We start from the raw sequence: 17,329 nt of genomic DNA on the forward strand, positions 1-17,329 counted from the left end.
GAATACGTTCTAAGACCCCCAGTGGATGCCTGAAACCATGGATAGTACCAAACCCTATATCTACTAAGTCTTTCCCTATGTGTACATACCTATGATAAAGTCTAATTTATAAATTAGGCACAGTAAGGGAATATCTGAATTGCCAGCATCACTACTCTTGCACTGTGGAGCCATTATTAAGTAAGATAAGTGTTACTTGAACATAGAACTGCCATACCGCAACAGTTGACCTGACAATCCAGGTGGCTATTAAATGACTAATGAGTGGGCGCTGCTGGACAAAGGGGTGGTTCAGCTTCTGGGTGGGACAGAGCAGGATGGTGGGAGATTTCATCACACTATTCAGAGTGGTGTACAATTTAAAACCTATGAATTGTTTATTTCTGAAATTTTCCATTTAATATTTTCAGACTATGGTTGATCACAGGTAACTGAAACCACAGGAAGCAAAACTGGGGAGAAGGGGGGAACTTACTGTACTACACCTATCTCTATCCAACCTAGTCAAAGAAACTAAAACAAATGGTGGTGCCTGATTTACTAATAGATAGGGCAAAATTTTAATACAGCATGGCTACCTAACAAGCACCTTCAGGAAAACCTTCAGGATTGCCTACCATGTGCCAGGAACATGTGGTTCACAACATGGATTTGCCTGTTAATTACATATCTTTGCTTATGAAGTTCACAAATTCCATTTTTTTGAAATATATATGTATATATAAAATTATATTACTTATTTAACATCCTGGATTAAAAGCAAAAGAGCTATAGCAGAAGACTGATGTTCAGAATTTCTCACTTTTCACTCTGAGTAAGGGTCTGGGTATTAAGAGTCCTGTGCCCAATTGAACAACAATTTACCTTGTTCTCGTGACACAGACACCCTGGATCAGAGAAAAGAAGGAGTAGAGAAATTATTTACTGCTCAGGAAGATAGATGATGTTAAGTTTGTAACTTGAAAACTCTGCTGGACCAAATTTCCTCCAATTTTACTGTCACTACAATTATTTTCCTTACAGGTCCCTGCAATTTATGGAGTGGATACAAGAATGCTGACTAAAATAATTCGAGATAAGGTATGATAATCATATTTAACCAAATCTATATTTATATATATATATATGTTTTTTTCCCTTTGCCCAAGGAACCCATTGGTGTGTAAAAGAACAAATCTGGTCAATTTCTGTCATTTGGGTCTCTGTCATCCTGTTTTACTATTTTTGATGTAATTTTCAAGACTGAATACTTGATTGGGATGTTTGTTACTGAATGGTTTTGAGATTAATTCACTCAGCAGTAGTTTATTGAGTGCCCACTCTATGTTCTCTATTCCAAGTGACAAGTTAAAGCCTTTGTAATTCAGCTTATGTGATAGGCCTAGTGAAACAAGTGGAGAAGGTAACTAGGTGCATAAGAATTTTACCTAAATTGAATACCTACCTGCTGAAAAAGGAAAACCAGGAAGTGTACAGCACTGGGGCCATTATTTGTTTAGTACTCTTGGAGGAGTTTTTGAACTTAGTGAGTTATAATTTGTGGGTGTATTAAATGAACCCTGCATGTATTACCTCAGTTATATAGTCTTTCTTGAAATTGTTCCAATGACCAAGATGAAGGTAAGTTTATCTTTTGCTTTCATATCTGCTAGCTGAAATATTTGACCCTTCCTATGAGAATATCTCAGCCCCATCTACTTCCTTCTTCTTGTTATAAGAGGTGGACACTTGTTTTTTTCTTACATGAAAGCTTCATATCCCAGAACAGAAAGAAACTTTATCTCACGAATGTTAACTAAATTCCCTTAACGCCACCAAAGTTTTCTCATTAAATTATGTATTTTTATGTAAAAAAGATACAAAGTTAAAAAGATTCTTCAAGAAAATCTATTGTACATTGTTGGAATATGTATTGACACAGGATCTCTGTAAACAGAAAAAACAGCTTTGAAAATAAGAACATGGCCACATACCCATGACCAGAAGAAAGACACTGAGAATTTATGCAATCCTTCTACTCTGTCTCTGATTTTATTCCCTGATCCATGATATTCCTGAGAATAGATGTTAGTGAGATTATATATCCCAGGTAGATTTTTGTGTTTTCGTAGCCCAATGATGTTGTGGGAGCAGTAAACAATGATGAGGATACCAGAATGGGAAGGGAATAAAATTGGGAAATTCAATTCAAGCTGTAGATTTGGCAGGTTGAATAGAATATAACCAGTCCTAGTTATTTGGGAAAACACTTTACAAGACCATATCATATTCTTCATGTGATAGGTTAGTTTAAGGTGAACCCTGCTTTTATCAGAGGCAATTAGCTTTTCAAAATTTGGCTGAATAGATTAGCACAGACAAAATAGTGGTATTGCCTATTATATTTGATTATGAGTGATATGGGCTCATATTAAATACGTATGTTGAGGGGGAGACCTTCAAGATGGCAGAGGAGTAAGACGTGGAGATCACCTTCCTCCCCACAAATATATCAGAAATACATCTACATGTGGAACAACCCCTACAGAACACCTACTGAACGCTGGCAGAAGACCTCAGACCTCCCAAAAGGCAAGAAACACCCCACGTACCTGGGTAAGGCAAAAGAAAAAAGAAAAAACAGAGACAAAAGAATAGGGACGGGACCTGCACCAGTGGGAGGGAGCTGTGAAGGAGGAAAGGTTTCCACACACTAGGAAGCCCCTTCGCGGGCGGAGACTGCGGGTGGCGGAGGGAGGAAGCTTCGGAGCCACGGAGGAGAGAGCAGCCACAGAGGTGCGGAGGGCAAAGCGGAGAGATTCCCGCACAGAGGATCAGTGTCGACCAGCACTCACCAGCCCAAGAGTCTTGTCTGCTCACCCGCCGGGGCGGACGGGGCTGGGAGCTGAGGCTCAGGCTTCGGTTGGATCCCAGGAGAGGACGGGGGTTGGTGGCATGAACACAGCCTGAAGGGGGCTAGTGCACCACAGCTAGCTGGGAGGGAGTCCAGGAAAAAGTCAGGAGCTGCCTAAGAGGCAAGAGACCATTGTTTCCTGGTGCATGAGGAGAGGGGATTCAGAGCGCCGCCTAAACGAGCTCCAGAGACGGGCGCGAGCCGTGGCTATCAGCGCGGACCCCAGAGACGGGCATGAGACGCTAAGGCTGCTGCTGCAGCCACCAAAAAGCCTGTGTGTGAGCACAGGTCACTCTACACACCGCCCCTCCCAGGAGCCGGTGCAGCCCACCACTGCCAGGCTCCCGTGATCCAGGGACAACTTCCCCGGGAGAACGCATGGCGTGCCTCAGGCTGCTGCAACGTCACGCCGGCCTCTGCCGCTGCAGGCTCACCCCACATCCGTACCCCTCCCTCCCCCCGGCCTAAGTGAGCCAGAGCCCCCTAATCAGCTGCTACTTTAACCCCGTCCTGTCTGAGCGAAGAAAAGACGCCCTCAGATGACCTACATGCAGAGACGGGGCCAATCCAAAGCTGAACCCCAGGAGCTGTGTGAACAGAGAAAGGAAAATCCCTCTGAGCAGCCTCAGGAGCAGTGGATTAAATCTCCACAGTCAACTTGATGTACCCCGCATTTCTGGAATACCTGAATAGACAATGAATCATCGCAATATTGAGGAGGTGGACTTTGAGAGTAATGACATATATATTTTTTTCCTTTTTCTCTTTTTGTGAGTGGCCGTGTGGCTGACAGGGTCTTGATGCTCTGGCCGGATGTCAGGGCTGTGCCTCTGAGGTGGGAGTGCCGAGTTCAGGACATTGGTTCACCAGAGAACTCCCAGCTCCACCTAATATCAAATGGCAAAAGCTCTCCCATATATCTCCATCTCAACACTAAGACCCAGCTCCACTCAATGACCAGCAAGCTACAGTGCTGCACACCCTATGCCAAACGAATAACAAGACAGGAACACAACCCCACCCATTAGCAGAGAGGCTGCCTAAAATCATAATAAGGTCACAGACACGCCAAAACACATTATCGGATGCGGTCCTGCCCACCAAAAAGACAAGATCCAGCCTCATCCACCAGAACACAGGCACTAGTCCCCTCCACCAGGAAGCCTACACAACCCACTGAACCAACCTTAGCCACTGGGGGCAGACACCAAAAACAACGGAAACTACAAACCTGAAGCCTGCAAAAAGGAGACACCAAAAACAGTAACTTAAGAAAAATGAGAAGACAGAGAAACACACAAGAGATGAAGAAGCAAGGTATAAACCCACCAGACCAAACAAATGAAGAGGAAATAGACAGTCTACCTGAAAAAGAATTCAGAGTAATGATAGTAAAGATGATCCAAAATCTTGGAAATAGAATGGAGAAAATACAAGAAACGTTTAACAAGGACATAGAAGAACTAAAGAGCCAACAAACATGATGAACAACACAATAAATGAAATTAAAACTTCTCTAGAAGGAATCAATAGCAGAATAACTGAGGCAGAAGAATGGATAAGTGACCTGGAAGATAAACGAGTGGAAATAACAACTGCAGAGCAGAATAAAGAAAAAAGAAAGAAAAGAATTGAGGACAGTCTCAGAGACCTCTGGGACAATATTAAATACACCAACATTCGAATTATAGGGGTCCCAGAAGAAGAAGAGAAAAAGAAAGGGACTGAGAAAATATTTGAAGAGATTATAGTTCAAAACTTCCCTAATATGGGAAAGGAAATAGTTAATCAAGTCCAGGAAACGCAGAGAGTCCCATACAGGATAAATCCAAGGAGAAACAAGCCAAGACACATATTACTCAAACTATCAAAAATTAAATACAAAGAAAATATATTAAGATCAGCAAGGGAAAAACAACAAATAACATACAAGGAAATCCCCATAAGGTTAACAGCTGATCTTTCAGCAGAAACTCTGCAAGCCAGAAGAGAGTGGCAGGACATATTTAAAGTGATGAAAGGGGAAAACCTACAACCAAGATGACTCTACCCAGCAAAGATCTCATTCAGATTCAACAAAGAAATTAAAATCTTTACGGACAAGCAAAAGCTAAGAGAATTCAGCACCAGCTTTACAACTAATGCTAAAGGAACTTCTCTAGGCAGGAAACACAAGAGAAGGAAAAGACCTACAATAACAAACCCAAAACAATTAAGAAAATGATAATAAGAACATACATATCAATAATTACCTTAAATGTAAGTGGATTAAATGCTCGAAACAAAAGACATGGGCTGGCTGAATGGATACAAAACAACACCCGCATATATGCTGTCTACAAGAGACCCACTTCATACCAGAGACACAAAGAACTGAAGATGAGGGGATGGAAAAAGATAATCGATGGAAATGGAAATCAAAAGAAAACTGGAGTAGCAATTCTTATATCAGAAAACATAGACTGTAAAATAAATACTATTACAAGAGACAAAGAAGGACACTACATAATAATGAAGGAATCAATCCAAGAAGAAGATATAACAACTGTAAGTATTTATGCACCCAACAAAGGAGCTCCTCAATACATAAGGAAAATGCTAACAGCCATAAAAGGGGAAATTGACAGTAACACAATCATAGTAGGGGACTTTAAGACCACACTTTCAACAATGGACAGATGATCAAAAAATTAAAAAAAGAAGGAAACACAAGCTTTAAATGATACATTAAACAAGATGGAGTTAATTCATATTTATAGGACATTCCATCCAAAAACAACAGAATACACTTTCTTCTTAAGTGCTCATGGAACATTCTCCAGGATAGATCATATCTTGGGTCACAAATCAAGCCTTAGTAAATTTAAGGAAATTGAAATCATACCAAGTATCTTTTCTGACCACACCTCTATGAGACTAGATATCAATTACAGGAAAAAAATCTGTAAAAAATACAAACACATGGAGGCTAAACAATACACTACTTAATAACCAAGAGATCACTGAAGAAATCAAAGAGGAAATCAAAAAATACCTAAAAACAAATGACAATGAAATCACGATGACCCAAAACCTATGGGATGCAGCAAAAGCAGTTCTAAGAGGGAAGTATGTAGCAATACAGTCGTACCTCAGGAAACAAGAAACACCTCAAATAAACAAACTAACTTTACAACTAAAGCGATTAGAGAAAAAAGAAGAACAAAACCCCAAAGTTAGCAGAATGAAAGAAATCATAAAGATCAGATCAGAAATAAATGAAAAATAAAAGAAGAAAACAACAGCAAAGATCAATAAAACTAAAAGCTGGTTCTTTGAGAAGACAAACAAAATTGATAAACCATTAACCAGACTCATCAAGAAAAAAAGGGAGAAGACTCAAATCAATAGAATTAGAAATGAAAAAGGAGAAGTAACAACTGACACTGCAGAAATACAAAGGATCATGAAAGATTACTACAAGCAACTATATGCCAATAAAATGAACAACATGGAAGGAATGGAAAAATTCTTAGAAAAGCACAACCTTCTGAGGCTGAACCAGGAAGAAATAGAAAATATAAATAGACCAATCACAAGCAGTGAAATTGAGACTGTGATTTAAATGCTTCCAACAAACAAAAGCCCAGGACCAGATGGCTTCACAGGCAAATTCTATCAAATATTTAGAGAAGAGCTAATACCTATCCTTCTCAAACTCTTCCAAAATATAGCATAGTGTGGAGCACTCCCCAAATCATTCTACGAGGCCACCATCACCATGATACCAAAACCAGACAAAGATGTCACAAAGAAAGAAAACTACAGGCCAGTATCACTGATGAACATAGATGAAAAATTCCTCAACAAAATACTAGGAAACAGAATCTAACAGCACATTAAAAGGATCATACACCATGATCAAGTGGGGTTTAGCCCAGGAATGCAAAGATTTTTCAATATATGCAAATCAATCAATGTGATACACCATATTAACAAATTGAAGGATAAAAACCATATGATCGTCTCAATAGATGCAGAAAAAGCTTTTGACAAAATTCAACACCCATTTATGATAAAAAACCTCCAGAAGGTAGGCATAGAGGGAACTTACCTCAACCTAATAAAGGCCATATATGACAAACCCACAGCCAACATCGTTCTCAATGGTGAAAAACTGAAACCATTTCCACTAACATCAGGAATGAGACAAGGTTGCCCACTCTCACCACTGTTATTCAAAATAGCTTTGGAAGTTTTAGCCACAGCAATCAGAGAAGAAAAAGAAATAAAAGGAATCCAAATCAGAAAAGGAGAAGTAAAGCTGTCACTGTTTGCAGATGACATGATACAATATATAGAGAATCCTAAATATGCTACCAGAAAACTACTAGAGCTAATCAATGAATTTGGTAAAGTAGAAGGATACAAAATTAATGCACAGAAATCTCTTGCATTCCTATACACTAATGAAAAATATGAAAGAGAAATTAAGGAAACACTCCCATTTACCATTGCAACAAAAAGAATAATATACCTAGGAATAAACCTACCTAAGGAGACAAAACACCCATATGCAGAAAACTATACGACACTGATGAAAGAAATTAAAGGTGATACAAACAGATGGAGAGATATACCATGTTCTTGGATTGGAAGAATCAATGTTGTGAAAATGACTATACTACCCAAAGCAATCTACAGATTCAATGAAATACCTATCAAATTATCAATGGCATTTTTCACAGAATTAGAACAAAAAATTTCACAATTTGTATTGAAACACAAAAGACCCCGAATAGCCAAAGCAATCTTCAGAAAGAAAAACGGAGCTGGAGGAATCAGGCTCCCTGACTTCACATTACACTACAAAGCTACAGTAATCAAGACAGTATGGTACTGGCACAAAAATAGAAAAAGATGAATGGAACAGGATAGAAAGCCCAGAGATAAACCCATGCACATAGGGTTCCCTTATTTTTGATAAAGGAGGCAAGAATATACAATGGGGAAAAGACAGCCTTTTCAATAAGTGGTGCTGATAAAACTGGACAGCTACATGTAAAAGAATGAAATTAGAACATTCCCTAACACCATACACAAAAATAAACTCAAAATGCATTAAAGACCTAAATGTAAGACCAGACACTCTAAACTCTCAGAGGAAAACATAGGCAGAACATTCTTTGACATAAATCACAGCAAGATCCTTTTTGACCCACCTCCTAGTGTAATGGAAATAAAAACAAAAATAAACAAATGAGACCTAATGAAACTTAAAAGCTCTTGTACAGCCAAGGAAACCATAAAAAAGACAAAAAGACAACCCTCAGAATGGGAGAAAATATTTACAAATGAAGCAACTGACACAGGATTAATCTCCAAAATTTACAAGCAGCTCATGCAGCTCAATATCAAAAAAACAAACAACCCAATCCAAAAATGGGCAGAAGACCTAAATAGACATTTCTCCAAAGAAGACATACAGATGTCCAAGAAGCATATGAAAAGCTGCTCAACATCACTATTAGAAAAATGCAAATCAAAACTACAGTGAAGTATCACCTCACACCAGTTAGAATGGTCATCATCAGAAAATCTACAAACAACAAATGCTGGAGAGGGTGTGGAGAAAGGGCACTGTCTTGCACTTTTGGTGGGAATGTAAATTGATATAGCCACTATGGACAACAGTATGGAGGTTCCTTAATAAACTAAAAATAGAATTACCATATGACCCAGCAATCCCACTACTGGGCGTATACCCAGAGAAAACTATAATTCAAAAAGACACATGCCCTGCCATGTTCATTGCAGCACTATTTACAATAGCCAGGACATGGAAGCAACCTAAATGCCCATCGACAGATGAATGGATAAAGAAGATGTGGTACATATACACAATGGAATATTACTCAGCCATAAAAAAGAACGAAATTGGGTCTTTTGTAGAGACGTGGATGGACCTAGAGACTGTCATACAGGGTGAAGTAGGTCAGAAAGAGAAAAACAAATATTGTATGTTAACGCATATGTGTGGAACGTAGAAAAATGGTACAGATGAACCAGTTCGCAGGGCAGAAATTGAGACACAGATGTAGAGAACAAACGTATGAACACCAAGGGGGGAAAGTGGCTGTGGGGTGGAGGTGGTGTGATGAATTGGGATATTGGGATTGACATATGTACACTAATATGTATAAAATGGATAACTAATAAGAACCTGCTGTATAAAAAAAATAAAATTTAATTAAAAAATTTTTTTAAATTAAAAAAAAAAAGATGTGGCACATATATATATAATGGAATATTACTTAGCCATAAAAAGAAGCGAAATTGGGCTTCCCTGGTGGTGCAGCGGTTGAGAATCCACCTGCCAATGCAAGGGACACGGGTTCGAGCCCTGGTCTGGGAAGATCCCATATGCCGCGGAGCAACTGGGCCCGTGAGCCACAACGACTGAGCCTGCGCGTATGGAGCCTGTGCTCCGCAACAAGAGAGGCCGCGATAGTGAGAGGCCCGCGCACCGCGATGAAGAGTGGCCCCCGCTCGCCACAACTAGAGAAAGCCCTCGCGCAGAAACGAAGACCCAACACAGTCAAAAATAAATAAATTTCAAAAAAAAAAAAAAAGCGAAATTGAGTTATTTGTAGTGAGATGGATGGACTTAGAGTCTGTCATACAGAGTGAAGTAAGTCAGAAAGAAAAAACAAATACCATATGCTAACACATATATATGGAACCTAAAAAAAAAATGGTTCTAAAAAATCTAGGGGCAGGAAAGGAATAAAGACGCAGACGTAGAGAATGGACCTGAGGGCATGGGGAGGGGGAAGGGTAATCTGGGACGAAGTGAGAGAGCGGAATGGACATATATACACTACCAAATGTAAAATAGCTAGTGGGAAGCAGCCACATAGCTCAGGGAGATCAGCTCGGTGCTTTGTGACCACCTAGAGGTGTGGGATAGGGAGGGTGGGAGGGAGACCAAGAGGGAGGGGATATGGGGATATATGTATATGTATAGCTGATTCACTTTGTTATAAAGCAGAAAGTAACACACCATTGTAAAGCAATTATACTCCAATAAAGATGTTAAAAACGACAACAACAACAACAGCAAAACTATGTCGTGGCTTTCAGTTCTATTAGTCTTAGGTTGAAAAGTAAGGGTGTTTGTCATTCAGCATGCTTTAAGAAAAAGGGAATGAGAACTGAAAACCGAATTTCAAAATTAGGGATCCATAAATATAGTCAAGGACGTCTGTGATTTGGATTATAAAAGTAAGTGGAGATCACTATGAAACTTAATAATCCAGTATGGAAGTGAAAGGTGATTTTTACTATTTTTCCCAGAGTGTGAGGTAGTACTCTGGTTTTAAGAATCCCACTGAAATAACCATCTGACCCTCTAACCATGTTGCTGGTACTCACTCACTCCCAAGTTACTTCTTCTCCTAAGGAATGTGTTTCAAAGGGAAATAAAGGCTTTCCTCTATTTCCTTCAATGCAACAATTTCCTTGGAGAAAAGCAAATCAATGAATTATTTTGACTTGTTCCCTCCCTCAATAAAGTCTTGATTATGAAATATACCATTTTCTAAATAGGTCAAAGTAGACTTACTAACAAATAAGTAAATCTCAAGACAGCTAAGAATAATATAACATTTGCCACGTTCAAGCTAGCAAGGTTAATTTGTGAAAACTTTACAGAGGGTTAAGCATGCTCTGAAGTTCAAGCCCTTATTAGCATGTCTAAAGCAGTGAACCCTTTCATAGCAACTTCTCAAAGTTTGTGACTTATACAGCATTCCACATTTTTTTGTTTGTGAATTTTACTCTCTAATAAGTTTGCATTCTTTTTCAATTTTCAGCTATTTTTAGACTTCTTTTTTTCTTCTCAATTGATTAGTTTGTCGACGTCACCCACGAAATAGCTTTAGGTCATAAGTACTCTAAATGCTCTGATTTGCATCTACTGGAGACCTGAATTCTGTTGCCCTTTGACTTTGCTTACCCCAGGTGACTGTCTCAGCCCTAAAAGAACTAATTGTACCTTCTCATAGTGTTTCCCAAAATGTACCATGCAAACTGCTTCATCTTTCCTAGTTGAGAAGATGAAGATCTCTTGCTGATGGTTATGAGTATGTTATAAAGACATCTAAATAGTGGAGCAGCTGTGTAAGTCCCTGTGAATTTAACCTGTCAGCACCTGCGTCATTGCTCCCTGTTAACTGTCTAATTTTTTAATTTGATAGGGTACCATGCTTGGGAAGATTGAATTTGAAGGTCAATCTGTGGACTTTGTGGATCCAAATAAGCAGAATTTGATTGCTGAGGTTTCAACCAAGGTGAGAAATTTTCCTTCATGTTTTGTTGTTTTATTTTATTCCCTTTAGACTTTCCTCTTTTGTAATATCAAAATCTTCTTTTAAGTCGAGGTCATCTTCCAGAAGCATCAGAGTTGAGGGAAAAAAGGGTCTCATAGCAGTTAAAATTGATATATTACAAAATCAGTGCATTTAAAGTTATAACTTTTACTTACAGAGTGATCTTCATGGCCTGATTTAGAGGCTGTTTACTGTTATTTTAATTTTTCTTCTCTCCTCTTGTGGTTCCTTAGCTCAAGACTTTAACAATGTCAAATAAAAGGGCTGTTCAATTGAATATCAGGAGTCAGAGCGAATGGTCTGCCAGAGAGTCAAGAACACTTTATAGAAATCAGACCCAGTACAGTAATCAGAATCTGGGGTCATTTTGTGCAGGGAAAAGTATTCCTGAGCACACTGAAGATTTAATGTATTACAGCTCAGTTCAAAGAGTAGTATTCATGACGATGACTGTATCACCCCAAAGTGAGATATGTTTATTGTATATTTACAGGAAGGTATAGAGTACATCTTAGAAAGATGTGTTGATTTTGAGTGAATATCTGTTAATGTAGTGGTGAGTCTCTTGGGCTACAGCCTCTGTCGTTGGGGACCATAGAGGTTGGTGGGGTAGGCAAGCAAGTAGGCACCATGGAGAGAATACTGTGATAAATGCTGTCCTTGGAATGTGCATGAGGTACCATAAAGGCATGTGTGGGGAAACATCCAATGAAATAGGTGGATCAGGGGAGGTTTTTACAGAGGAATCAGGCTTGTTCTGAGACATAAAGAGCAATTCGGTAGATGGAGAGCTAGGAGAACTTCGTTTCAGGCAGAGGAAATGGCATGTGTTGAAAGGCACAGAGGTATGAGACGATGCGGTGTCTCTGAAGAGTTATGTGTAGTTTGGTGTGGCTGACCTAAGGGTTCACACATATAGGTTCCCACATTTGGCCAAAGATGAGTGGAGATGGACGGGGCTAGAGCTAGATGGTTTAGTACCGTTGGCTAAATAAATCAACCAACTTGGAGACTACTGGGAACCCATTTGGCATCATTTTGGAGCAAAGTAAACTGGATAAAAGAGCAGATAACTAGAAAGTTATTGCAACTAATTAGGACAAAACTCGTGAAAGCCTAGCCTGAGCAGTAACAGCAGGAAAAGAGACAGCAGGGTGGCTTAGACAAATAGGAGAAAGAGGTTTTAACATATTTTCCTATGAAGTGGTTTTGTTTGAGACACAGCATGATAGAGGGCTATTTTTATAGAATTTTAGAGTTTAGAACTACCTTGGAGATCTAGTCTAGATTTTCCAAATGTGAGAAGTATTAGCCTGGAGAAAGTCACCTTAAAAAAATTCTGTGGTCAATTAAGGTTGAAAAATACTGCATAATATATTCCTGTCTTGGAGATTCCTAGCAAATTCATATATCCCAGTTTCTGTGAGGTCTTGCTTACTTCTGTCATTCTGTACAGAGAGTATATGGTGTGTTTGTGTAGACACCAGATTGCAAATTTCATCTAAAACCTTTAACAGACTTTGAAATCATTCTAAATTCAGAATGTGCTAGCTGACTCTCGAAGCTGGGACCAGTGTGGGCACCCAGCCCTCTAGGCTTTCTCTCTCTCTCTCTTATTTCTTCTTTTACGACTTTGGGGAACTACTTCTTGGGTAAATGCCTGTGAAAATGGATCTGACTCCTAGCAGTGCTTAAAACATAGGTAATGATTATGATATGCTCTGGGATCCTTTTATGAAGCCTACCATTTAAATGCAAATGATTGCACAGTAACCTAAAGGGACCAGGGGTCTACACTAGCTTAGCAAGTCCTCTGACTCAGACTGATTTTATCCATTAGCCCCACTGCATAAGCCTAATGCACAACAGCTCTACCTCATCCAAACTTTATTGCAAGTTAAGGATCAAGTGGTATTTAAAGCATGATATATCTATTACTACATCTGTTTAGTGCTGAATCAGGCAATAATACTTGGAAATTCCATTGCAACTGATTGTTAATGAGGCAAAACATGGGAAAGATATTTGTTAATTATGGAAGCAACCAATTTCTTAGGGATAACTGTTATTACTGTAATCAACATTTTATACAAAACAGCAAGGTACTTTGTTCTCATGAAGAAGGTAGAGTTTGTGGCATTTGCTGTGCCTTTCTTACAAATTGATTGTTAACTGCCAGCCACTCCCTAGTGGTTAGCAATCAATCTGTTACCAAGTGCAGAGCATCCTGAGATGTTTATGATATTGATGTGTTGCTCACAGCTGGACCTTCTCTCTTACTCTCTGTTTTTTAAAATGGCAGGATGTCAAGGTGTATGGCAAAGGAAATCCCACGAAAGTGGTAGCTGTAGACTGTGGGATAAAAAACAATGTAATCCGCTTACTAGTAAAGGTAAGTAATTTGTTCCATCTCAAGGATGGGGGTTTCTAATATTGATCGTTAGTGTTAATCTGATTTCCTCTATCTGTTTCAGAGAAAGCTTGTGTATTCTGTCAGAATGTCAGGGGATATACTCTCTTCTTTTTGCCTTTGATCTATTAGATAACACATTTATTCCTGTTAAAATTAGAGATGTAGATTCTGTTAAAAAAAAAAAACCTCAAAGGCCACAAAAACACAGAAGGAAATGAAGACTGTTCTTTTCACTTACTGACTGACATTCTGAGACATGACACACTCAGTTTCTTGGGGTTTAGAGATAACCAAAAAGGTAGTCAGTAGGAGAACTCCCCCTTTGGGTTACATTTATTATGTACCACATGTTTGTAGGGATCATGCCCTGATATAGTACAAACTTGCACATTGCTTTATATCAACTCTTAGAGAACCAATTGAAATTAGACCTTAAAAATACTTGAGGAGAACGTAACCATTATTACAGTGTTTTCTTAAAGATTGTTTTGTTGGGATTTCTCCTTCTCCTCTTTCTCTCTCTGTCTCCCTCTGTCTCTTTGTCTTTCTATTTCTCTTATACACATGCACCCCACCCCTAGATATATTTGCATAACACCAGATTAGCATGGGTAAAGGAGAATTCTTCAATTCACTTTTTTTGTTATAGAATATCAGCAACATCCAAATAATGATTTTGAATGCTGATCAATTTTATTAACAAAAATGTGCATGGACCCTTAAATAGTAGATGCTGTGGTTGGCCTAGCCATATCTCCCTCTCATTTTATCATTTTAAGACATTTTGTTCATCTTCTAATTGCAAGTGTCTGCATCTTATTGCCTGAGGGCTCTCTTTGGTTGGTTGGAGGCTGCTGGCAGGCAGGAAATGACATAGAATTAATGATCCCTGGAGCAGCCCCAATCAATGACAGAGTATAAATTCCCCAGCTCCCTTGCCACATTGCTAAGCTGTCTTTAGGTGAAATATGCTACACTGGCTCTCAGAATTCCCCAGTGGGCTGAAGCTCCTTTTCTTCATTGTAGTAACTGCCTGATAATGCACACTTTATTAGGGTCTTTCCCCATGTTGCTTTCTATTGCTATTTCCTGGAAACCCCTGGAAAGAAACTTCTTTCTTTCAAATTCTTATATCAGGAAATGCTTCTAGGGAAATACTCAAAGACATCTTTCCATCCACTTTTGTATAGGAAAGTTCTAATTTTTCTATCAGAATATAGGTATTATAGATAATATGAAAAAACCCTAGGAAAGAAATCATTAAAATTTGGTCAGACAAAAAATACAGAATTGAAAAAGGTGAGAGGTGGACCAAATTAAATTTTGGAGAAAGGGATTTATCTTCTTTTTTGCAACTCCCTCTCCCAGAGCTAGGGAAGATAACCTGTATTCCTGTGTGCCCAGTCATGAAGCCTTTAGGTCTGCAGCCTCCTGAAGTGTGGGAAAATGCATCATCTATTTTTTCAGAATCAAAATGTAAATAGTGTTTTTTTTCTCCACTTTCTATCCTAGGGTCCATTTACATCACACAAAATATGAGTCAACAAAGAGTTTTTTGCTCAGCATTATTTATTTGAATCGTGGACTCAGTTTCCCTTCCCTTTCGGGAGTAATTAGCCAAGAGAAGGTTTACCACTTCGGCGAAGAAAAATATTATTAAATTGACCATTCTTGTGTTTCTTTTCCAGCGAGGAGCGGAAGTGCATGTAGTGCCCTGGAATCATGATTTCACCAAGATGGAGTATGATGGGCTTTTAATTGCTGGAGGACCTGGGAACCCAGCTCTTGCACAGCCACTAATTCAGAATGTCAAAAAGGTGCAGTGAACCTGGGATAGTCTGTGTCTGTGTGTGAAGTGGAGAGAGTCTGCTCTGCACGGCCGAAAAAGCTGTAATATATTTTATTTATACAAGTAATTTTTTAGTACTCCTATTTGTGACCTCTGAGGCAATGTCAGCACAGATAGTATATAGGGGGAACCAACGAGGAGAGAGTTCCACAGGAAGAAGAAAAAAGAACTTCAGACAAAGTGACTGGGATTGTGTCCTTGAGTGCATAGAACTGGAGTCCAATCTCCAAATGTGTTGTCTGTACAACTGGAAAATGACAACTTGGGACCTATAAGACCTTCAAGTTTCCAGAGAAATATTAAATTAGATTTAGTTTAGTCTGGATGTTAAGTACATTCTATTGAACTTTAATGCTGCGAATTGTCAATCCTGTCCTTATTTATCTTCTAACTTTTTATTCAATTACTATTGTCTTTACCTTGTAAATTAAGAAAAAAAAATGCTTCATTTCATTCCTTCAGAGATTGCATTTTTTGGAATCGTTCTTCTGGAGTAATACAATTTTTCCCTGATTTAGATCTTGGAGAGTGATCGCAAAGAGCCATTGTTTGGAATCAGTACAGGAAATTTAATAACAGGATTGGCTGCTGGTGCCCAAGCCTACAAAATGTCTATGGCCAACAGGTAAGGCAGTTATGCTTCTGTTTACATGTCAAACTGGCTCTGAAATACTGTTAGTAACTAAACCGAAAAGACTTAGAGAACTTACGTGCCATTTTCTTCAGAATAAATCGATAAGCACACTATTATATGGTTCACAGCTGGCTGACTACCTGATACCACTTTCATTGCATTTTTGAAAGGCAGCCTTCTCTAATGATAACTTTGCCGTAGTTTAAAGTTATTTTCCTTTCCTTGGCATAAATTGAAGTTATAATACTCAATCAAATAATATTCCAAGGGAAATTGTTCTGATTTTAAGCTTGATTTCAGAGCGCTGATAACACTGTAAAACTCTAGTGTGACTTAAGAATCGAGAAATCTTCAGCTCCTCTTGGTTTTACTTCCTTACCCCAAATGATGTTAATTTATTCAACATGGAACTTTCCCCCACAGTCCACCCTCCACATAAAGTATAATTCAAATTGATTCAGGACTGAGTAGTTATTTCTTTATTATCCCCCAAGAACTCTTCTTTGGCTTTAAAATTACTGTACCTCCCTTAAAATAAGTGGCTTATATTTGTCTCTGTTCAGCTAGTGAGCAGATCTTAGCTTTTTGTTATGAGTGCAATTCCCCTTTTCTAAAACTGATTACAGAAGTTTAATAGACCTGATATTTAACACACAACAAAGCTTCCTGAATTGATTTTTTTCCTAAAATTATTGGGATTAACAATCTGTGACTTTTCTCATGGAGTAATTTTCACTAAGCAATTGAAACTTTTGAATTTTAATCGGCTTTTCTTGTTCACTATTTTACAACTAATGCATTTATATTCTTTTCTTCACTTTTCCTTTTCCATATTCTTTTTCCCCTTTTCTCTCCAGAGGGCAGAATCAGCCTGTTTTGAATATCACAAACAGACAGGCTTTCATTACTGCTCAGAATCATGGCTATGCCCTGGACGGCACCCTTCCTGCTGGTTGGAAACCACTTTTTGTGAATGTCAATGATCAAACAAATGAGGTAAGTGCTCTCAGTAAACCTGTTGAGTGAGTGATGAGAAGTGCAGGACTTTGAATACTCTGTTTTACAATGACCTTTCCCTTGTTTATGTGGGCTTTTCTGGGGTGTGTATGTGGAAGAATTCTTGTTACAGATTATTTCCCACAGCCCTCTGCTTTTTAAAAAGTCATTTCTC

General features: G+C 38.7%; 1 protein-coding gene and 1 long non-coding RNA gene across 2 annotated transcripts in view; both read left to right on the top strand.

The window, feature by feature from the left end:
* Positions 1-17,329, top strand: part of LOC309663438 — a 237,947-nt gene that overhangs the window by 56,585 nt on the left and 164,033 nt on the right. The window lies entirely within an intron of this gene.
* Positions 1-17,329, top strand: part of CPS1 (carbamoyl-phosphate synthase 1) — a 141,542-nt gene that overhangs the window by 24,333 nt on the left and 99,880 nt on the right. Inside the window, exons 5-10 of the mRNA XM_082466953.1 lie at positions 1,024-1,080; positions 11,131-11,223; positions 13,565-13,654; positions 15,364-15,492; positions 16,043-16,149; positions 17,016-17,154. Coding sequence (XP_082323079.1) covers positions 1,024-1,080; positions 11,131-11,223; positions 13,565-13,654; positions 15,364-15,492; positions 16,043-16,149; positions 17,016-17,154 — 615 coding nt within the window. The remainder of the gene's footprint in view (positions 1-1,023; positions 1,081-11,130; positions 11,224-13,564; positions 13,655-15,363; positions 15,493-16,042; positions 16,150-17,015; positions 17,155-17,329) is intronic.

This window comes from Balaenoptera physalus (genome assembly GCF_965194825.1).
Source record: "Balaenoptera physalus genome assembly, chromosome: 6".
Lineage (NCBI taxonomy): Eukaryota > Metazoa > Chordata > Mammalia > Artiodactyla > Balaenopteridae > Balaenoptera > Balaenoptera physalus.